Source organism: Oryza glaberrima, chromosome 12 (genome assembly GCF_000147395.1).
Source record: "Oryza glaberrima chromosome 12, OglaRS2, whole genome shotgun sequence".
Classification (NCBI taxonomy): Eukaryota; Viridiplantae; Streptophyta; class Magnoliopsida; order Poales; family Poaceae; genus Oryza; species Oryza glaberrima.
Genome location: NC_068337.1, coordinates 5,117,522 through 5,141,366, shown reverse-complemented (window position 1 = coordinate 5,141,366; position 23,845 = coordinate 5,117,522). Strand labels below are relative to the sequence as shown.

General features: G+C 43.5%; 2 protein-coding genes and 1 long non-coding RNA gene across 5 annotated transcripts; all 3 read left to right on the top strand.

Annotated features, from left to right (window-relative positions):
- The first annotated feature begins 728 nt into the window (after positions 1-728).
- Positions 729-9,540, top strand: LOC127756468 (probable disease resistance protein At1g61300). Its single transcript, XM_052281796.1, has 2 exons — positions 729-1,920; positions 7,527-9,540. The coding sequence occupies exons 1-2, from the start codon at positions 814-816 to the stop codon at positions 9,237-9,239; spliced, it is 2,820 nt and encodes a 939-aa protein (XP_052137756.1). The 5' UTR covers positions 729-813; the 3' UTR covers positions 9,240-9,540.
- A 1,628-nt stretch (positions 9,541-11,168) lies between these two features.
- Positions 11,169-16,734, top strand: LOC127756467 (uncharacterized). 3 transcript variants are annotated; one of them, XR_008013222.1, is made up of 4 exons: positions 11,169-11,376; positions 11,449-11,547; positions 15,458-16,289; positions 16,419-16,732. It is a non-coding gene; the product is annotated as an uncharacterized LOC127756467 (long non-coding RNA). The 3 variants fall into 3 exon arrangements; XR_008013221.1 differs by lacking the exon at positions 11,169-11,376 and adding an exon at positions 12,042-12,194 and having other exon boundaries at positions 11,384-11,547; positions 16,419-16,734; XR_008013220.1 differs by lacking the exon at positions 11,169-11,376 and having other exon boundaries at positions 11,384-11,547; positions 16,419-16,731.
- A 624-nt stretch (positions 16,735-17,358) lies between these two features.
- On the top strand, positions 17,359-19,519 carry LOC127757957 (putative disease resistance protein At3g14460). Its single transcript, XM_052283547.1, has one exon. The coding sequence runs from the start codon at positions 17,456-17,458 to the stop codon at positions 19,364-19,366; it is 1,911 nt and encodes a 636-aa protein (XP_052139507.1). The 5' UTR covers positions 17,359-17,455; the 3' UTR covers positions 19,367-19,519.
- The last annotated feature ends 4,326 nt before the right edge of the window (positions 19,520-23,845 follow it).

Sequence of the window (23,845 nt, the reverse complement as noted above, 5' to 3'; positions counted from 1 at the left end):
GAATAAAATTTATCTAATTTAAAATTTGTTTTTGTTGGGTTTACCATTCTAAATAGAAATATTCAAACATTTTAGCAAGACTAATAAAATAAATATATTTAAAATTTCAAATAGAATCTAACAAAAAAAAATAGACATTCATAGGGAACACATCTATTGTTTCGACATAAAATTTTCTCATGAATTACAAACAACACGGTTTAAAGTAATTTTAGTTCAATTTATATGTTGCAAGTAACCAGCGTTCAAAGCACATCGAATAAGTTTAATTTTAATTTATGATAAAGTGAAAGAATATTTTTGATAGAAAACCATCCACACATGGACATTCGTAAAAAAAAATTTACGCACATGCGCGGGCTACCTTCCTTGTTTATAGAAATCCACAACACCAAATTAGTTATATTAATTATAAACTTTAATATATTTTAATAATATAGTATTTGTTTTACATTGAAAATGTTGCTACATTTTTTTATAAACTTGTTATGTTTGACTAAGAAAAAAAAATTCAAACTTTAGTAGGATTTTTTTTCCTGTTTGAACAAGTGCACGTACGTACTCCGCTTATTAGTTTACTCTTAACCATAGCGATTGTCAACTATGGTTTTATTATCAAGAGGAGAGCAATATAATAAAGTCTTGGACACGCAAGAATACAGAAATAGGGAAGCAAACAATATAATACTCTGTACTGTGTGAGTAGTACGTATGAGTATGATGACGACGATACCATCAAGCTTCATTAATTGCACTCTGAGCGCTAGACGGTAGAGTCAGACGATCACCAGCAAAACCAGAGAAAAGAGGATCATGGTGTCCGCTTGGACCATCGTCCCCGGCATCATCGTTTCGCTGATCGTGCTTGTGGTCACCAAGCTGTGGGATCCAATCGCCCAGGTCTACGGGTACCCGTTCGATGCGGAAAGGCGCGTGCAGAAACTCGTCGATGAGTTCTCCAAGCTGCAAGATCAGTTGGGCGAGCTGGGGATTTTGGATCCCAAACCCTCGTCCGCAGTGCTCTCGGGTTGGCTGCAGCGGGCGGCTGGATGCAAGGACAAGGTGGAGGAGATAAAGCGCCGACATGAATCTGTGAAGAGCGTGGGGGTCCAGGGCCTCCTACCCCGGATCAACGTGGTCCGGCACCTCTGCGCCATCGGCAGGGATGCAGATCTGGAGCTAGAAAAAGTCAAGGATCTCATCGCCAAAGGAGAGGGCCACTTGAAGGAGGCGGGTGCTGCTCCCCATCCGATTCCGATTCCGATTCCTCTACTACCTCCACCGGCGGCAGAATTCGACAACGGCCAGCTTGCCCAGTCAATCCTCGACACGGCAGCGGCCGGCACATGGGGAGTTGGGATCCAGGCAATGAAACCTCACCTGACCAGCGTCCTAGATTTTGTCCGGGAAGACGGCGGCGGAGCTCCTGGCGTGCTAGGAGTGTGGGGCATGGGCGGCGCCGGCAAAACCACGCTTCTCAAGCTCGCGCGCGATCCACGAGTACAAACCTTGGACCATATTGTTCTCGCTGAGGCTGGCAAGTGCTGCGATATCGCCAAGCTTCAGGACAGCATTGCACAGGGCACGAGCCTGGTGTTGCCTCCTTCGCTCAGTGTCACCAACCGTGCTACCGTCCTGTGCAACCATCTTCGCAACAAGGAATTCTTGCTGCTGCTGGATGACCTGTGGAACTACATTGATTTGGAGGCTGTCGGCATCCCGTTGCCCCTTGGACGGGGGAATCAACGTAAGGTTGTATTGACATCACGAAGCGAGGCCGTATGTGTCAGCATGGCACGCCAAGGAGTTACCATCAGAATGGGGTGCCTAGATCAACAAGATGCATTCAAGCTCTTCGAGGATAAAGTTGGGAGTGCTACCATCAATGCTGATACTAGGATTCCAGAGCTTGCCAGGCAGGTAATGAAATATTCCTTATTCTACTTGTTTTTAGTCTAGTTTGTGCCTCGTTACAATTTGCTTAATATGGAAAATTAATATTCACCTACAAGTCATGACTTCAACAATCCACAAATATTATATACACACGGGTGCGTTTTTAATAGGATTTTAGTGAGGTAAGGAATTCGAAGCATGTGCGTGCGTAGTTCTAAAGATGACAAAAGCTAAGCAAGGCGACCACCATTTTCAGACGCCCATTTAACCTATGGAATGTCACCAACGTTATACTTGTTGCTGCCAACTCTTGACTCTTGAGACCATGTGCCACATTCCCTAAGGAGAACCAAAGCAGGGAGGGATTGCTTCCCCTAATCCCACTCTTGAAACCCTTTGGGGTTTGCAGCCCCTAATCCCACTCTTCAAACTATGTGTTCGTTTTGGCTGGGATTCAGCGTATTGGCTTCTGAAAGAGTACAGTCCTATAATCTGTCTGAAAAATGTGTAGTCCTATAATTTCATTCACTGGTTCTAAATTCACAGCTTAGGTTGAAGTTGAACTCAACGAACAAGAACAAATTCCCAAGAGAGTATTACAAATATGAAGGTCCCAAATTCACAGATTGGTGACAAGTAAAATCTGTAAAACAATACAATCTCATTCCACTGAAATGTATTGGTATCAAGGTTAAAGGAGAAACCCAATTTCAAACAGATGGTAGATACATAGCCTGAGCACTAGATCCAACACCTACAAATACAAATGCTCATAATTGAAATCTGAAACCTACTAATGCCACGCAAGACATTAGACGATCAGATAATGAGACAATGGCACAACTCTTCAGGCCATCACCTAGTACCAAAGATAGAAGCCAATGAATCCAAACCCTAAAATACATTTAGACAAAACAACTTGGTAGTGTTAGGTATACATAAAGGCACTGAACAAACATTCTGAAATAGATATGGGCATGGATCCATCATGTTTAACTGCACAAAATGTTCAGGTTGTAGTCAGTAGTTGAGCACAATTTTGCACTGATATTCAGCCCACAATCTCTGATTGTTCCATGAAGCACCCATGTCATGTCTGAAACTCATTGGCATGCATTATCTCATATTCTCATTTCATCAGATAGAAACATTTTTCAGCACGGTGCACAGAACAAAAGCAGTAGTCTGGGAGGCGTGTGCACTGCAGCGTGGCCGCCACGCCGCATATTGGTGCACCGACGCCCGCCACTGCTGTTGCGGTGGTAAATTCTTAATTGTCACATTTTAAAAGTGGCAAATAATTAAATGCCCCTTGCACTCCTGTTGGTAAGATGATATTTTTCCAGGTGAGGGTAGCCTGGTTAGGGCGTTCACAGTGTGTCCCTCATATTTGTTGTTCCTCACATGCCCACCTAGACGAACGAGGAACGTGTTAAGCCACATGTTCCACAGTGCAAGTTTCTTGTAGTGGGTCCCACCAATACCATCTCTTTTTACTTTTCATCTTCCCCTCTCTCTCTTTCTTTCTTCTTTACCTTTTCATCTTCCCCTCCCATCTGTCTCCTCTCTTTTTCTTCCCCCACCGGCAAATCCGAGGCCGGAGAAAGCGAGCGCCGGGGCGGAGCGGCGGCCGGTGGGGTGGTCCATGCGGCAACAGCGCCGGCTCCGAATCGGCGTTGGCTCGACCTTGTGCTCGACTCCTCTGCCTCTCCGTCGGCTCCCTCTCCCCTTCTCTTCTCCTCCGCCGCGCCTCCCCCCCTCCTCCGGCCGCCATGCCTCTCCTCCTCCTCCGGACGCAGCGGCTCAGAATGGGGTGGACGGGGCGAGGTGGCACTTAAGGCGGCTCGGCGGCAGACCAATGATTGATCCGTCGTCGTCTTCCTCGCCTCTCCACTGCCCTGCCCTCTCCGCGACGAGGTCAGGGTGGCGCGGTCCAGCGTTGAGCAGAGTAGGGGCTCCCCGGCGCCGGCGCGGTCTGGTGTCGAGCGGAGTAAGGGCTCCCAGTGGCAGCGTGGACTAGCGAGCTTCCCTATCGAGCCGGCGAGCGCTCGACAACTATCCTCCCCTGGCCGACAAGCTCAGCAGCATGGAGCATGGTGATGGTCAACGACAGCGTGGAGCGCGGGGATGATCGACGACGGCGACGAGGTCTCTCTCCTCCATCTCCCTTCCCTGACGACGCGTTGCTCGAGTGTGGGCCCCACCTGCAAAACTGATGAGGAACCAGTGGCTCAAATTAGTCCGCGGTCTTGAGTAGGCTGCGCGGTTTGCGTCCTTGGCTAAGAATATTCGGTTTTTGTTGTTGAGGCTGAATGCCACATTGGTGCACTGTAATCCCGACTAGATAACCGAACGCAAACTTTTGCATGCATGGGCCAGGACCAGGATTCTTTCCGGCTGGGGTTGATCCCTGCCTTCCCTGGCCTAAGCAAACAAGGCCTTACAAAGCAGAGCAGAGAAGTGAAGCAGGATGGGAGAGGAGGGAATAGGTACTGTTTGCAAACCAGAGAAGATCATCAGAGGTCCCTTCACCAAACTCCAAAGCACCAGCAGAGTGCAAAGAAGCATATATATATATATATATATATATATATATATATATACACACACACTCTATACTACAGATGGGGTGCGTTGTAATACAACGCACCCACCCAACCCCCCCCCCCCCCACCCCCACCCCCACCCCCTCCCCTCAACCAACTTGGTGCCCCCCCTCCCTCGCGTCCCCCTCCCTCTCCCTACACGTATTGTCATTGTAGTAAAGTATTTACTATGATGGACCCCTCCACCTCCCCCAGTCTGGCGCACCTTTTTCAGTCTATCCAAACCTTTAATTTGGTTAGTAACCGGTTTACTACATGAAGAACTATTTTCATTGTAGCAATGTATTTACTACAAGGGAAGCGTTGGTTCTTATTTCTAATTATCCTCCAAACCACTCAGTATCTATACCAATAGTAATTTTATTACTATGAATTAGCCGCTAAATATGTTAGAAATAATTGTTTTGAGTTTTATAAAATCCATTCATAATCATAATCATTGCCACCTTATTTAATTACTTATTATAGGAGATGCCTTGGTTGATTGTTTAATTATCTGCCCAAACCCCTCCATATCTGTACTGATAGTAATTTAATTACTATGAATCAGCCGCTACAAAATTTCCGTATGCATGTACATATGTTGCTTTTTTAATCTAAAGTCCTTTTATATTTTATATATATTACAAATAATAGTACTGAGTTTTATAAAAATCTATCCATAATCATAATATTTGCCACCCTATTTAATTATTATTTATATTCAACAAAGGCCAATGTCGAATCCATGATAATTATTTTAATTTGTAGTAAATATTTAAATTGCTTTTTTTTAATAATATTCTTTTGATCCTCGATGGATAGCAACGAACGTTTTCCTAAAGGCACGCTTTTTTTTTTCTTGGACTAACCAGTCAATCGGATTGATTCCCCATCTTCCATATCCTTTCTGTTTTTATCGCTCCGCAGACGGCGGTGGCGGTCCCGGCGACCGTGGGCTTGTGACAGAGGACACCGGAGGGGCGAGCCGACGACCTGATTCTGCGTCCCCTGAAGGGCTTGCTTCGACGACGCCGGACTGATCAGCCTACCGCCGGTGACGGTGGCTTCAGAATCCACGGTCAGCCACCATTGTTTCAAAGAATCCTGAAAACGTGAGATCTGCATCCCCCAGCCCTACATACTCATCTCCAGCGAAGCTTTTTCTCTCGACTTTGAAAGCCCTCTGTGAGGAATAAACACACTACCTCCTCGGCCTTGTATGGAATGCGTTTTTTCCGGATCGGGAGTCCACGGATCCATAACTACCTCCTTACATTCCCATTTTTTTTTATAAAAATAACATTTAAAAAAAACCTTCGAAATTACAGCGCACAATGCACTATCAAACCTTCCAGAAATAGTAATTTTAACGTCCAGTAAAAATTTTACTACCGACTCAATTAATATATTTAAAAAACCATAAGTTAATAAGGGCAAAAATCATCGCTGCGCACTAATTAAATCAATAGTAAATTGTTTGCTAACTGAAAAAATGAGGTTCTTATCGTAAGATAATTACTAAATCGCACGTAGCTTTTCCCTCCATGATGACAGTGCGAGCGAGGATGAGATTCTGCAAGCATCTATCAACAATAGTACATTTTTTGCTAACGACATATTCATATAGTCATAGTAAATGAGTTACTAAGTCAATCCTTCAGAGGTTACAGGTGTGACACACGCGTTACTCGGCTCGTTATTGCGGAAGCAAACCAAATAATCCTCGGTAACTCCATTACTGCTAGACCAAACATCATAATTAAGTAACTACTTTACTCACACAAACTAAAAAATATTACTCGGTTGGTTAGTGCACAAGCAAACCAAATAATCTTCAGTAACTCCTTTAATGACAGACAATACCATCAGTAACTACTTTACTCACACAAACTAAAAATCTTTCTCGGTTGGTTAGTGCGGAATCAAACCAAAGAATCATCAGTAACTCATTTACTGACAGATCAGAACAACATAATCAAGTAATATATATATATATATATATATATATATATATATATATATATATATATACACTTTACTCACAGAAAATAAAGATATTGCTAGTAATATTGTTACTAACAATCCAATCTTGGCTTTGTGCGGCCTGTGTGCGACGACTGGGAGGGGGTGGGGTGCGGGTGGTGTTGCACCATCAAATTTCTATGTATAGTAACTAATTTACTTATAGTGTAATGTGCCATTTTCTAAGCTTTAGTAATAACTTTACTACACATTATTTTGAAAAGGTGCAGGGGATTGGTGGGTGGGTGGGGGGAGGGGGGAGGGGGGACGGGGTGGGGGTGGGGTTGAGGGAGGGGGTGCTGTGAGGGGAGTAGTTTAGTTATTACGCACCCTATACGCGGTTTAGCGCGTCCCTCTATATATATATACATATATATATATATATACATATATACATATATATATATATATACATATATACATATATATATATATAGCAGCACACTAGAAGAAGACAGAGACAGAGGAAGAGATACCTGTCCTGGGCTGAGCATGAAGGACGTGCACATAGGAGAAAAAGGGGTGGCAGGGAGGTAGGCAGGCAGCCGTTGCTGTCCGCGTGCTGCTCTGCATTTTTTCTTTTCCTCTCTCTCTCTCTCTCCCTCTCCCTCTGTCTTCTCTCCAATTCTTGCGCAGGGCCAATGGGCCATGCGCTCGCGTTTCCCCCATGTAGTACGTGCACGGCGCACCCATTCCTCTGCTCGATTTCACGTTATTTCAACAATATCGAAGTGCGTGGTAGTCGTGGCAACCGTGATCTCCGCATATGCGTCTTCCATATAACCCCCCCAACCCCCCCCCCCCCCCCCCCCCCCCCCCCAAAAAAAAGACATAACTAGATTCATGCAGTTTCCTATAAATTTTAAAATTGAAGACTGGTTATAGCTGGTTTTAGAATTTAAATTTTCTCCTAGGTCTGGTAATTTAATCCTCATCTCACACACATACTACATATGTATTCCACTGGTTTTTGTGCTAACTTACTTACATGGATACTACTATTACTACTACATTAATCAGGTAGCCGAAATGTGCGGTGGTCTGCCATTAGTGCTGTGCGTCATCGGTCGATCCATGTGCACGAAGAAGAATTATAAGCTGTGGGTGGATGCAGTCAACAGGTTGGAGAAGTCAAAGGTCCATAATAACCTAGTTGGAGACGATGACATATTCAACATCCTAAGGTACAGCTTCGATGGACTACGTGACGACGAAGCACGGGGTTGTTTTCTGGCGTGCACCCTGTTCCCTCCATTTTACATTGAGAAGAAGCGACTCATCCGGTGGTGTATGGGGCTTGGTTTCTTGGATCCCGCCAACGGTTTTGAAGGAGGAGAGTCTGTCATCGATTCCCTGCAGGGAGCATCGCTCCTGGAGAGCGCTGGAAGCTATTCTGTTGATATGCACGACATCATCCGCGACATGGCGCTGTGGATTGTAAGGGGCCCTGGAGGTGAGAAGTGGAGCGTGCTGAATCGAGCATGGGTGCAGGATGCAACCATACGCAAAATGAACAACGGGTATTGGACTCGGGAAGAATGGCCTCCCAAGGATACATGGCCTGAGCTTGAGATGCTTGCGATGGAAAGCAATCACTCCTACCTTGATCCGTGGATGGTTTCGTCCATCGGCCAGATGACAAACATCACCTTTCTGGAACTGGTGTCTTTAGATACATTTCCAATGGAGATCTGTGAGCTGCATAAGCTCGAATACCTCTGCATCAAAGGAGGGAGTATGTCTAGGCTGCCAATTGAACTCGGGAAACTGTCGAAACTCAAGCAATTGCATCTGCGGCAGTCTTGCAGTCTTGGCGAGATACCGACAGGATTGATCTCGCAGCTCGTAAACCTGCAGGTGCTGGACCTTTTCTGCAGCAGCATCGATTATCCCTACCGTCCAAAATCTGCTGCTGGTGGCCTTTACAATTTTCTGGGTGAACTGGCCGAAGCTAGAGCATCGGAGAAGTTGAAGATTCTTGGGATTTGCCTGGATGCGACGCGTGACAATAGGGCATTTCTGAAGCAGTTGATGCAGAAGCAAGTGCGAATAAGGTCGCTCTGCTTAAGCTTCATCAATCCAATCTCGCCTGGACATGATCAACCCCAGCCGGCCACCAGCAGATACATGATCGCCGAACTGCAACCGTTCTCCAATGATCTGGGAGAACTAGCCATTTCTAGTTCCGACATCTTGCAGGAGCTTGTGGCCACGTCTGATGGAAAGGAGCTGATCCAAAACCTGGAACATCTCTGCTTGGAAAATCTCAATGTGCTGGAGAGAGTAATATGGCTGAATGCGGCGAGAAACCTTCGAAGGGTTGACATCAAGAAATGTGCAAAATTGACGCACGCCACATGGGTATTGCAGCTTGGGTACCTCGAGGAACTCGGCATTCATGATTGCCCACAGTTTAAACGGTTGATCGACCATAAGGAGCTTGCGGAGAATCCACCAGATCATGTGATCTTCCCTCGGCTTACATATCTCGATCTCAGTGATCTGCCAGAATTGTCTGATATATGTGAGCTGCCTTGTGAATTTAAGTCGTCGCTGGCGCTTCTTGTTGAGAACTGCGACAAGCTGATGAACATATCGTTCCACTACCCACCCGGTCATGACCAGAAAAATATTAGGGTTTTCTGCGACAATGAATGGTTCAATAGACTCGAGTGCAAGCCAAATATCATGAAGTCCTACCTATCGCAAAACATGAGATTTTCTGCTATTTGAAGATTGTTTTATCTGTACAGCTGAAAATTTGTTATTTCTCTCGTGGTGTGATCTGGCAGCAAGATGCCCACGAGCATTCTATACTATACGTACGATACCAGGGTAACAAACTATTAGGACTCGAGAGCATTCTTTTGTTTGTTGCATGCGGTCTGAATTGTTAAGAAAAATTCTAAAGTTATATTTTAGGATGGAGGAGGGAGTACTACATATTTTATCACCTCAACTTTTAATTTTTTTTTCCACATTTAAGGTGGAAAATATATAGTGAAAGCTAAGTAAAACTTTTACTTATGATGATGTGGACGAATCTCAGATGTATATTTTTCGATCCATGTTTTCCACAATATCTATGTGATTTTGCACTGCATATTTTCTCCATTTAAGGACCCCTCCATTTTTTTCTTTTTGAAAAGGCAAGGGCACGGGCCTAGGATTTGGATTGATATAACAGGTCTGTTTGGTACAGCTCTAGCTTTAGCTCCACCCCTCCTGGAGCTGGAGTCCAGCTAAACAGTTTCAGATCTATCAAAACTGAGAGTGGAGTTGAGTGGAGCTCTCTCACAAAATGAACTAGAGTTGTAGAGCTGGGTTTAGGCAGCTCTACAACTCCACTCCAGACCCTAACTCCTGTTGCTAAATTTAGGAGTTGAAACTATGCCAAACAGGCCCAAACAAGTCTTACAAGTTACAACTTGAGAGTTACATAGGAGTCCTCATCAATAAGCAGTATTACAAGCTGATCCTTTAAAATAGCTAAGAGGATCTAATATTACAAGAAAGCGATTAGGTCCCTACAGTTTTTTCTTCATCACACCTGCAACGACGTCGCCGGCAACGACGACGCCGACTCGCCGAGCCTCCATGGAGCTTGGTACGTGGAGCCGTTGTACACACTAGTAGGAAGCAAAGGGCCTCCAAATGATGGAGGTTAGCTCTTGACTTTGCCGGAGATACGGAAATGGCCGGATTAATCTTGGAGATTTTTTTTGCTGGAGATTTGGAGAATGGCTGACTTAACCTCGTAGAAATTGGATTAGAGTGTTGCAAATTGGCCGATGCAGCGTGGCGGCCCCTCTCCTCCCCCAGATCCAACGGGAGGGGAGGCAGTGACCCGGCAGCGGCCCAGAGGGGTGGCCTGATGGCGGCAGCGGTGGGAGGTGGCGGGATGGGGAGGCCGCGGCAGCCTCCAGTGAAGGCGGTGACGGCGGCAGCCGCACCCTCCCGCCTGCTAGATCCTGCGGCGGTGGCTCCCTCCACCCCCTTTCTTCTTCCTCCGGCGGGGACAAAGGGTTGAATGTTGATGTTATGTGATTTTGATGTTATTCTACTACAAATTTATTGCAATAGGATATGTCACATTCTGTGCTAGTTAGGGATCCGTTTGGTAGGACTTGAACTCTTAAATTTAACTTTAGAAATTGGGTTTGGAGTGGAGTTGTAGAACTGTCTAAACCCAGTTTTACATCTATAATTTATTTTGTGAGAGCACTTTAGCTAGCTCCACACCCTTTTTAGATGAAGCTAAAATCGTTTGGTTGAGCTGGAGAGACGAGGTTGGAGGAGTTGTGTCAAACAGGCTCTAGCCTAGGGTCAACTTTCTGAGACATAGATAAAAGGCTTGTTTGGGGAGCTTCTAGATGCTGCAGCTTCTCTCAGAATCAGAAGCTTCCCCAAACGGTCTAGCTTTTAGTCTAAATTCTGAGAAGTTGTAGTTGTAGAATTCAGAAAATGAACTAGAAGTCAGAAGCTGAAAAATCCAATTTATCCAGATTCTCAGAAGCTGACCATCAACCAGTTGTTTCTCGTAATTTTAGTCTCCCCAAATAGGCCAAAGGCCAGGAAGACCCTTCGTCCGAGCCGTACTGCTCCGTCTCTGTTGAGTGTTGAATGGCTGTGACTTGGCGGGGTTAGAATGGGAAACGAGAAACCGAATAGACCGAGTGAACCAAAAAGGCCGAATACAGGAAAAGCACATCCCGACCTCCGTCTCGATTCTTCGTCTCCACCACCAGATCGCCCACACAACGGCGGCCGATGGCGCCGACGGCGGGCTGGAGGCGCGAGCAGGCAGGCGGCGCGAGCGGCGGGCGCAGGCCGACTGCTCGCCACTCGACTCTCGAGGCTCTCTGAATCGGTAGAAACTGAAACCCCAGCTTCTCCGTTTTTTTTATTATTTTTTTTCTGGCAATAACCGATAATCTTGAAGACCAAATAGTATTATCAGATTGCCTAGCTCCTTCAATATTGTTAAGATCCTCTGCTGTGTTTACCACATCGCTGAGTGACATGACGCGCCATTCGATCGGTCAGTCCCTCTCTTGCCTGACAACTCTGAATTTGTACTATTGTCTGATACTATATATATTGTAGAATCCTGATGAGTTATGGAGTAATTAACCATCGATGGCAATTTCTCATCTTAATTCAAAAAAAAAACCCAAAAATTATAGAAACCTGATGTGTTCTAATAGGTGAAAATTAATAATATTAAAAAGGATAGAGAGTTAGCCAGTTAGGGACTAAAAATCTCCATTCCTCCTACTTGGTCTTGAAATACCCAAATATTGCGCTGAATCTATTACTTTGAAAGCGTGTGCCTCTCACAATATTATCATATCTGAAACAAACAACAAGGTATTTCATGATTGAGCACAAAGAAGTTAAAAATTGAAACATGATGGCGTGCTTTTGGTCTTACATATTTATTATACGAATTCAGTGAAATGAAACTACCACATAACGAAGGTGCTTTAGGTTAGCAACTGGCATCTACTGAACTTTGCATTGCACAACACGCAGGGCTTTTAAGCTTTCTAGAACTTCCTCCACTGCACGTACAGCATCGTCCTGGATGTCATGGGAATCTTCAAAGATAATGGTGCGCAGATATTTGAACTGGCAGAAACTTTTAATGGCCTCAACTGGGAAGCTATTAATGCCAACAACAGAGAGGTGACATAGTGTTCTTTTTACTCTTTCGGAGCCATTAACATAAGCAATTCTTGCACATTCACTGGAAGAAACCCATGTTGCCAAATCATATATTAAGTCGTGCATCACATAATATTCGTGGCCTTCGTTCCTTCCAAAATGAAAGTTTCTCAACTTGAGGTCAACGAACGACTTTCTAGTCAGCTGAATCAAGTACTCTTCTCCTACATCTTGTGCCCTTTTGGCTTCGCCTGTGGTCTGCGGTATCAATCCTGAAGCTATCCACATCTGCACCAATTCTCCTTTTTTGAATTCATGATTTTGTGGGAATATGCTACAATATCGGAAGCAAACTTGTGCGCCAGGTGGCAAGTGGAAGTAACTTAGTTTAAGAACTTTCATAATGTTTTCCATTCTTCCATCAAAATACCCCAGATGTTCATGCAAAAATCTATCCCAGAATTGAACTGTCATATGCTCCCGTAGATGACCAGCAATAACCTTTGTTACCAAGGGACACCCTCTTAATTTCTTTGTTATTTTTTCTCCAGCTTCTCGTATGTCTTCAAATTCTTTGGGATCCAGATAACTGAAGGCATGATATTAAAAAGTCCCAAAATTTCATTTTCTTCAAGACCACACAATTAAAAGCTCTCTCTTCGACATCCCATTGCAGCTGATGCTAAATCTGCCACTGATTGCATTCGGGTTGTCAAAAAAATCTTCCTTCCACGCACTCCTGTTCTCAGTGATGCAAATAACTTTTCCCACACAGATATTTCCTTATCTTCCCAGACATCATATAAAATGAGAAGATATTTAATGGTCTGAAGTGTCCCCGCCAAATGCTCTTGCAGTGCATCGTAGGTCTCAACATTAGGTTTTGATAATGTAACAGATTGGATTATTTTACTTATCAATGTTGCTGCGCAAAAGTTTGTAGATGCAGAAACCCAAATCACGGTTTGAAAATGTTTCTTGATTCTGGATTGTTGGGGGATAAGCTGAGCCAAAATAGTTTTCCCAATGCCGCCATGACCAATTATTGACATAATGGGTACATTATTATTGCTCATGACAACTTTATTATCTCTATTTGATGTATTAGTCAACCATCCAACTAGATGTTCCTTCTCGTTTTCTCTCCCAAAGACCCTATCAACAGTTAACGTCCTTCCTTGCTCTCGGTATATGTTGACCTCATCAACTCGTGAATTGTCTAAAGTGGTTCTTGTACATCTCAAGGTGGGAAAGACAAAGCCAAAGCAAAAAAATCAATCCACATGCTGGTAGCATGGGAAATATGGTGCGAGCAGAACAGACGAGTATTTCGAAATCAAGAAAAAACCCTGCTGCAGCTACTATACAAGATTCATGATGAAGTCAAGCTGTGGAGAATATGTGGAGCAACAAACATTGCGAGATTATCGGCCTAAGACTTTTTGATTGATTAGCGGTTTTCTCCCTCTTCTTTTTCCTCTTCTTTTTCTTTTTCTTTTCTTTTTCTTTTTCTTTTCTTTCTCTCCTTCACCGTTGGTGATCTTGTAAATAGTTTCTCCCCTACTTAATATAACACCTGCTGTGCTGGCTTGGTTTTCAAAAAAAGAATGTGGTTCTTGTGATTTGATCTACAAGTGCGAGAAAATTGTCAACGCCTTTAGCAGCCTCACCTAAACCTTCCACAGGCATCCTTTAACCTCTTAAGAGGGCAATCAAATGTCTTACTGAAAACACTGATATGCTTAACAGACTGGAAACATTTGCTCTTCATCTTAGTGAAAGAAGAGCCCTGGTGACTAACCTTTTGATCTTTCTCCTTCTCTTTGAGCTTGTAATACTCGAGCTCATCGATGGCATCCTCAGCCTCCTCGACGGCGTCCCTGAGCTGTCACATCCATGTATCAAGGTCTTCGCTACTCTCCTTGATGTAATCAGGATCAACAATATGAATGACTGATTTGTTCATTGGGATGTTCCTCTATAGTCTGATCTTCCTGTCCCCAATCCCTTGAGCCATGCGGTACTGATTCTGCAGGTAGCTGAAGGGGAAAGTATTTTATACACCTAGGTGTACGCATGCGGTTTAAATAGTTATATAAAATATTTATAAAATTTTAAAAGATAGATTATGATAATATAAGACACTATACAAACATGCAAATCTAAATTCTATCTACACATGAAGAAACAAAAATAACAACTTTTATCTGCACTATACAGGTATTCACTGCCTGATTCTATTATTATTTTTCTTTCTCTAGTTGTGGATCAAATTTAGTACTGCATGTTTGTCTGTAGGCTCATACCATCCTAATTTATGGTACTATTTTTTTTTTAATTTTTTCTATAACTATTTGAGTCGCATGCAAAAAAATGGGTGTCATAGTGCCTAGGTGTGAAAACCTTGTCCGTAGCTATGGACCTTGTTGACAAGGAGGGAGATAGCGGGGGTTGCGACTGTCTTTCCAGCAAACACTAGTACAGAAAATGCCATGTTAGTCCTACGATATGTTTGTGGCACAAGAGAGATGGAAATGATGAAATGCTGGGTGATGTATAACTGGTCCGAAAACTTTACGTTCTTCAGTAGGGGTGAACAAAAACTATTTGCCCAGAACTGTTAAACCCAATCAGCAGATAAGTGGTCCATGAACAAATTTAAGCAGTTGACCCTCCCACTGTAAAATGGACTGAAGTTGACTTGGGTGAAACCAGCTAAATACCTTTTAAATGTCCTAGGTAGGTGTATTATTTTTTTAAAAAATACAATCTGTTCAGGGTACTCTACAAGTGTACATAAACATATTATAGCTAGAGATAGATCATAATCAATTGTGATTCAATATGATGCATGTGATATCTTTAAAGATTTGGCTTGATCTACCCGTCACCATGTTCTCTATATACACCAATAGGAATCAATACAATTGTTCCCCATCCACTGTCTCATCCGTTGCAATAATCTTTTTCCCTTTCTTATTCTTCTACAGCATGATCCACCCTGCCATAGTCGTCCTAAAGACATGATACAATGACAATCATCTCTGGTTTTGTAAGACATTGTTTTGTAATTGGTTGTAGGAATGGTAATATATAGTGTTAACAACATTGAGGTATAAGTAATTAATTCTCGTGTTTTTACCAGCTGAAGCTTTTTGATGCTATTAAATTAAGATCCTGAGTTTGACGCAATTTAAATTTTTAGAAATAAATTATACTCCTTGCCCACATTTGAGGTCAAAGCAAACTTTCAGAAGGTATTGAATTATAAGTGAATTTTGTAGGCTAGCGTCGTAGGGAGTACTCCGCCGCGGCGAATTGACATGGCGCACCAGGTGGTGGTTGCTCTAGACAGGAGCGGTAAATGCCGACTTCAATCGGGGGCGGGAGGGAGACATCATCTAAAATGAGAAGATATTTAATGGTCTGAAGTATCCTTTCCAAATGCTCTTGCAGTGCATCGTAGGTTACTAGGTTTTGATAATGTAACAGATTGGATTATTTTACTTATCAATGTTGCTGCATAGAAGTTTGTAGATGCAGAAACCCAGATCAAGGTTTGAAAATGTTCCTTGATTCGGTAGTCTTGGGTGATAAGCTGAGCCAAAATTATTTTCCCAATGCCACCATGACCAATGATTGACATAATGGGTACATGATTATTGCTCATGACAACTTCTTTATCTCTATTTGATGTATTAGTCAACTATCCAACTAGATGTTCCTTCTCGTTTTCTCTCTCGACACCCTGTCAACAGTTAACTTCCTTCCTGTCTCTCAGTACCTGTTCATCTCATCAACTCGTTGTGAATTGTCTAAAGTCGTTCTTTTGATTTGGTCTACAAGTGCGAGAAAATTGTCAACGCCTTTAACAGCCTCATCTAAACCTCCCATGGCATTCTTTAATCTCTTGAGAGGACAATCAGATGTCTTACCGAAAACACTGATATGCTTAATAGACTGTAAACATTTGCGCTTCATCTTAGTAAAAGAAGAGCCCTGGTGACTAACCTTTTGATCTTTCTCCTTCTCTTTGAGCTCGTAATACTCAAGCTCATCAATGACATCCTCAGCCTCCTCGACTGCATCCCTGAGCTGCCACAGCCATGTATCAAGGTCTTCGCTACTCTCCTTGATGTAATCAGTATCAATGATATCAATGACTGATTGGATCTTGGGGATGTTCCTCTGTAGTCTGATCTTCATGTCCTCAATCCCTTGAGCCTTGCGGTACTGATTCTGCAGGTAGTTGAAGGCCTTGTTGGCAAAGAAGGAGATAGTGGGGGATGCAACTGACTTTCCAGCAAACACTAGTACAGAAGATGCCATGTTAGTCCTACAATATGTTTGTGGCACAAGAGAGAGATGGAGATGATGAAATGCTGGGTGATGTATACAACTGGTCCGAAAACTTTACCTTCTTCAGCAAAGTTGAAATGTACGTAGGGGGCTGAACAAAAACCATTTCCCAGAACCGTTAAACCCAGTCAGCAGATATGTTGTCTGTGGATAAATTTAAGCAGTTGACCCTCCCACTGTAAAATGAACTGAAGTTGACTTTAAATCCTTTTTTAAAGCCCTAGGTAGGTCTATCATTGGAAAATATACAATATGTTCAGGGTACTCCAGAAGTGTACATAAACATGCACATGATTGCATATGTTAGAGTATTTGGAATATTATTGCTAGAGATAGATCATAATCAATTGTGATTCAATATCATGCATGTGATCTTTATTTATCTTAAAAAAAATTGGCTTGATCTACCCGTCACCATGTTTTCTATATACACCAGTAAGAATCAATACAATTAGTCTCATCCGTTGCAATATTTTTCCCTTTCTTATTCTTCTACAGCATGATTCACCCTTCCATAGTCGTCCTAAAGACATGATACGATGACAATCATCTCTGGTTTTGTAAGACATTGTTTTGTAATTGGTTGTAGGAACGGTAATATATAGTGTTGAGGTATAAGTAATTAATTCTCGTCTTTTACTAGTTCAAGCTTTTTGATGCTACTAAATTTAGATCCTGAGTTTGATGCAATTTAAATTTTTAGAAATAAATTCTTCTCCTTACCCACATTTGACGCCAAAGCAAACTTTTCAGAAGGTGTTGAATTATAAGTGAATTTCATGTACTTAATTAGATAGAAAACTTTTTAGAGAGAGACAGAAATAGATCAATAATGAATAATCTAGAAAAGAAACTTTGAGAACCAGGTTACTGCCTATAAATACAAAGTTAATCCTTCTGTTTCTCCCACACACAAATATCCTATGGATGCCATGGAATGCACATTGGCAGGGAGGTCGGTGTCAGCAATGTTCATCGTCAACCTGATCAACAAGGCCTCAGCCTACCTGAAGAAGGACCGCAAGTCTGACAAATTGCAGCCCTTGATGAACAAGTTACATGAGGATTGGTTGATGATCCAACCAATTTTCGATGCCCTCACAGCGAATCAAGTGGAAAGCTTTGGGTATTTGGATATGTGGCGCCTGAGGGATGCAATCGAGAAACTCGAGGATGCAATCGACGAGCATGATTACTACAAGCTCAGGGAGAAGGCCAAGGAGCAAGAGGTTAGTGAGCTGGGCTCTTGTTTTTCCAAGATGAAGCAAGTAGTTACCAGCTTCTTGACGCACTCTGGCAGCAGTCTAGAAAAGCTGAGGAAAGCTATCAAGGATTTAGGAAGATCTACTGCACGCCTATTGGAACAAACCAAGTATAGACCACAGCTGGATACACATGTTCTGCGCCAAGATCACGAGATAGGCTTCTCCCCAGTAATGCTCAATAAAATGTTTGGTCGACAAGAGGAGATGGATATGATAGTCCAATGGTTGATCAAGCCCTTGGATGGCAATGCTGAAACTCAGGTTAGTAGTACCAATCCTATGCATGTCCCCGTTATATCCATAGTCGGTCCTGGTGGTATGGGGAAGACTATATTGGCCCACCATGTATGTACTGATGCTAGGGTCAGAAATCATTTCGATACGATTGCATGGGTGCGTGTATCTACAATCTTTGATGTAGAAAGAGTTATAGGTGAAATAGTAGAGCAAGTTACATTTTCACCATGTAATTATGCTCATTTGGAGGAAATGGAACAGATTCTTCGTGATAAGTTAATGTCCACAAAAGCTTTGCTCGTTTTAGACAATGTCTGGGAAGATCAAGATATATCGCAATGGGAGAAACTATTTTCTGTTTTCAGTGCCTCCAAAACCGGAAGTAAAATTTTATTGACAACTAGATTGAATTCAGTGGCAACTCTACCCGGGCTTATCACAGGGTGTGAAGAGCGCCTTATGTCGTTGTTTGTAATTGAACAAAATGAAATTTTACTACTTTTTAACCATTTTGCACTTGGTGGTCTGGAAGTGGGAGCACCAGATTATGCAGAACTACAATCAATTGGGGCTCGAATCGCAAAGGATCTTAGTTGGTCTCCCTTGGGAACAAAGGTTGCTGCTTTGCATTTGAGGGACAATTTGACTCCAGAGTACTGGTGTAAATTTCTTCAAGATATAGATAATTTTCGAGCAACAACAACTCGTGATATAGCGGTTTTGAAAATAAGCTACTACAGCCTCCTGCCAGAGCTGCAAGTTTGCTTTCGGTACTGCAGCATATTTCGGAAAAACCATCCGTTCAGAAAAGAGGAGTTGGTGCAGACATGGATTTCGTCGGGATTGATCTCTGCTCAATTTCGTGGGGAAAATGAAAAGAACTTGGGAGAGTTATACTTGGCTCGTTTGACTGCAAAATCATTCTTTGATCAATTTGGCGGAGAAGGCGATGAACCTGCATACTATGTTATGAATGACATGATGTATGACTTGGCAAAATGTGTCTCGCGTGGTGAATGTGCGAGGCTAGTTGTTCCTGCAGACTTTAGACATGTGAATAGTTCAGTTCGGCACATTAATATTGCAGGTATTAACAATTTCCGCGTTGGCGATGTGAAGAAGTTGCTCCGTTTGAAGAAGCTGCGCACGATAATCGTTGAAGATTGTGGCCATGTCCAGAAGGAAGTGGTATCTGCAATGGCGAAGGTTGTGAAGAACTCAAAATCCCTGCGTTTGTTGGAATGTTCTCTGTTCAAGAGGTGGCATTTCCCTGACGGGCTTTCTGGTTTGAAGCACCTTCGTTATGTCAAGATCTCAATGCTTCAAAACTGAGAACCATTTGAAGAAGCTAAACTCAAATCGTAACCTGTATGATGAACCATATTAATTATCTGTATGTGTGTTGTTCTCAGAACTGGCAAAATATGTTGTTTTCTGGAAGCATTACTAGTGGTGTTCATTATATTTGCTTTCGCTACTATTATCCTTCAGGCTGGAAGAAACTGGTTTGCTTATCTGTATCATTGTATCGTGTGTTTGATGTTTGGATTATGTATATGTACTTTCAAATAATGAATTGACTGCAAACTTTGTGTTAATTTCTGTACAATATGACTATTTGTATGTTGTTTGCCCCGAAGTAAAGTCGTTCAATTGTATTTGTTTACAATATGAATTTTTTACTTTAACCAGGATTTGGATTATTTCTCTTGAAATTCATCTGTTTCAAAAGGGCTATTGACCCATCAATGTCCATGAGAAATCTCTACTTCAAGTTTTTTTTTTTTTTTTTTTTTTTTTTACTTTGGACCTTTCTCTTAGTCCATGGCATTCCTTGCGGATTTTCATGGGGATCCCCACTGTCAATATTCTGACTATACCGCTTAAGCTTTAGTGTTGTGCTATACCGCTGACTTTAGAAATATCTTCATTTTATTTTGTCAGTGGGACCTGCTGAACTCACTCATCAATTACTGAATATGTACCGGCTTAAGCTTTTGCACTGGAAGTACAATGTGAGCTTTTCACTAGCAGTATCTGAATATGGTACCTATATGCTTGGCGAACTAAATGTGGATGAAGACTACCACATAAACGATTTTTCTATATCAGAGCCCCTATATATATTGCAGACGAAGAGTGACTAGTGGCGTTTGCAAAAATCAATCTCCATTTTCGCATACAGTTCCTCTGGCCGGACGGCGGGCAGGTGGCGGGTTCGGGGCAGTGACGGGCTTTGCCAGCTCGACAACCTCCTCCTCCACCACCTCCCTCCCGTACGGATCTGGCCGCCGCTCGGCCCCATGAGCGCGGATCCAGTGGTGGCGCAGTGGATCTGGCACGGTCGACAGTGGGAGGCGCGGTGGCGGGCGGCGGCCGTCTCAGGTGGCCGGGAGCGGGCGGGTGCGAGGCGTGGCGGCTCCACCTCCTCCACCGCCGAGCGACACCACTGCGAGGCTTTGCTGGCTCGGCGACCTCGGGCGGCTCCAATGCCGACGAGGAGGCTGCCGGAGCGGGTGGGCGGGAGGCGCGGCGGTTGACGCGAGGCGTAGCGGCTAGTGTGTGGCGCGGCGTCTCCACCTCCACCTAGATTTTTTACAATTTGGTCCTTTTGAAAATTTATTTCGCAAATGGACCCCTGAAAAAACTTATCCCAGAAATGGTCCTTTTTGGGGTGCTAGAGTCGCTGGCGCCGTCCTCCTGTCAACGTGGCGGGGCGGCGCCGGCCACATTGTTGCCGCACCCCCTCCCCCACCCCCCACACCCCCCTCCCGCCATTTTTTCCTCTCCTCTACAACTTTTTAATTTTTTTGATATTTTTTTCACACTTAGGAGCCCAAAAGAACTAATCGTAGAAAAGTTTAACTCAAATGGATGAAATATGTGACCTGTAGAATTTTTCAAATGGACCATTTCTGAGATAAGTTTTTTAGGGGTCTATTTGCGAAATAAGTTTTTCAAAATGACCAAATTATAAAAAATCCAGCCATCTCCTCCTCCACCGCGTCCCTCCCGCACAGATCTGGTTGCCGCTCCACCCTTGGTGCGAGGATCCAATGGTGACACGATGGATCGGGCACGGGTGACGGTGGGAGGCACGGTGGCGAGCGGCGGCCTTCTCGGCATCATTGTCAACGAGGAGGTGGCATGGAGCGGGCGCCGGCTGTCTCAGCACCGCGGCCGACGAGGAGGTGGCCGGGAACGGGCGGCTCCACATTCTCCACTGCCGGGCGACTCCACTGCCTGCCTACCGCGCGGATCCGGCAGCGGCGATGGTGGGAGGCGCGGCGCCAGCGGATCTGGTTGTGGACGTGGCGGCAGCCAGTGCCGGCGGGGCTAGGGTTTGGTTTTTTTTTTTGAAATTTTACTTTTTTTCCGTGATCTTTTATTTTTGCATGCAGTCGATATAAGCATCCGCATGCATGTAGGTGCGCCACCCGCATGGAAAAAAATGCTATCTTTGCAGACCTTTTGGTGTAAACGGCTGGCTTAACCGCATGAAAAAATAGGTTTTGGCCGCATGGAAAATGGTTTCTTTAAGTAGTGGAAGCAATAATCTATAAGAAGGAATCCACACACAATGAGGCCACAATCGACGAGTGTATTTTTTGGCTAGTATGCACCTTGCAGTTACCATGTAATTAACATAAGCTTCCATTGAAAGCTGGGATAATAACGTCTCATTATCTAAAACCATGAATAAAAACAGGAGGAATACAAAAACTGGAGGTCTGCACAAAACTTAAAGAGTCAGTTTTGCTGACAAAAGATTTAGGCCTTGGATTGCTTTGATTGCAGTAAGCTTAGTTAGTGCAATGTCTTCTACTAGATGTTTCACAAGTTAATTTGCACATTGTTTTAAATGATGATTCACATCTTACTTCCAAATGTTGAATTAATCATATGAAATATGTATGTATATTTTTATGATTTTAAGTAATATTTCACCCATCTATTGTACTACTAAAATGTTTGGTGTGTAATGAAACACTTCATCGATAAAACAATCTGCATCGCCGCATCGGATGTATATATATTATCCATTAGGGGTGAAAACGGAGCGGATTCGGATGGATAGTGTTCATACCATATCCTAAACCATATTTTTTTATGCGGATTCGGAGCGGGTGCGGATAGTTTATGGATGCGGATACAGAGCGGATTGTTTCGGATGTCAGAAATGGTGCGGAGTCGGTGCGGAATCGATAAAACAATCTGCATCGCCGCATCGGATGTATATATATTATCCATTAGGGGTGAAAACGGAGCGGATTCGGACGGATAGTGTTCATACCATATCCTAAACCATATTTTTTATGTGGATTCGAAGCGGGTGCGGATAGTTTATGGATGCAGATATGGAGCGGATTGTTTCGGATGTCAGAAATGGTGCGGAATTGGTTCGGAAACAGATTAAATTTATCAGATGTTACGTGGGTATACAATCAATACAACATCGAGTTAGCAAAGCAAGAAACAATAATATAACAATCAATAAAAGACACATCACAATAATTATGTGCCTAAGTGTTAAACAACATGAATACACGACGTCCATAATATACAAATACAGCTACGCAAGTGTGACATGAGACGGTGAAAGTCTCAAACTAAGAAATCTAGGTTAATTGATGAATTAGGCCATTGGATGGACCAACTTACGTTATACTCCCTCCATCCACAAAAGTTAGACTTATTTCACATTTGAGTTTTTCCAAATAAGTTGTTCCTATTTGTAGTCTTTATGCATTCAATACTTAAATGAAGAGATAAATTAAATGTTTTATTAGAACCTAAAGAGTCATCTAAATACTCATTGGTTGCATGCTTGCATTCACTCCTTGATTTTATAACATCCAAAATGATTTAATTTTTCCTTGGTCTTGGTAACAAAAGTAATAGGTGTAACTTTTGTGGATAGAGGGAGTATGCAATAGATAGAGTGGTTACATGTGTTGATAATTTTGGATTATCCAGCAAACGGCCTATTGGATAATCCGCATCCACCGGATTTTAGAGATACAATATCCTCATCCGCATCCATATCATACTATTCGCATCCGCATCCATATCCGTTAGATTTCTAAAAGCTCATACCATATTCTCGTTTCGGACGGATTCGGAGCGGATCGTCGGCTCGTTGCATCTCTGACACCCATGTCGCTCCTTGGGCGCCACAGGAGGTGATTCAGCCAGACTGTCGAGCCCACCCACCGCGTCCACTCCCCCTTGCCACTTTGCCAGCACCCCAGTGGAGCGCTGGCTAGGAGGTGGGGCGGCTCGTGGCTCTCCGAGCTCGGCTTTGGAGGGAGTGGCGCGATGTTAGGCAGGGGGATCAAGGCTGGGTGGAGGAGGAGCGGCCGGAGCGGAGGAGGCTTGCACAGAGCGAGGCAGGATCGGAGGAGGCCGGGTAGCGGAGGAGCTGCGGGGCTGCTTACTCCTCATTGGCCGCACAGAACCAACGGATGGGATGGAGGAGGTGTTGGGTTGTCAGTGCACGTGACCTCGGGAGGCAGCACGCATGGCGGGCGTGCGCGGGGAAGAATGCCACGAGGATAATGAGAAGGAAACCATATGTGTGTGTGTATAATCAGAATTATTAGAACTATTTAGATTGGCTGTATAAGACCATCTGTGTGATTCAGATGAAAACATGCATGGAGGGCGTCTTTGGGGGATTTTGTCCAGCGTCTGAACTTTGAAGGGAGTTGTATTGGTGCATTGTTACTTTGTTACGCCCGTTTATCCTTTTTTTGGGAATGCTAGAACTCTGTCAGAAATCCAGAATACTGTTTAACCTAGTTTAGTTCA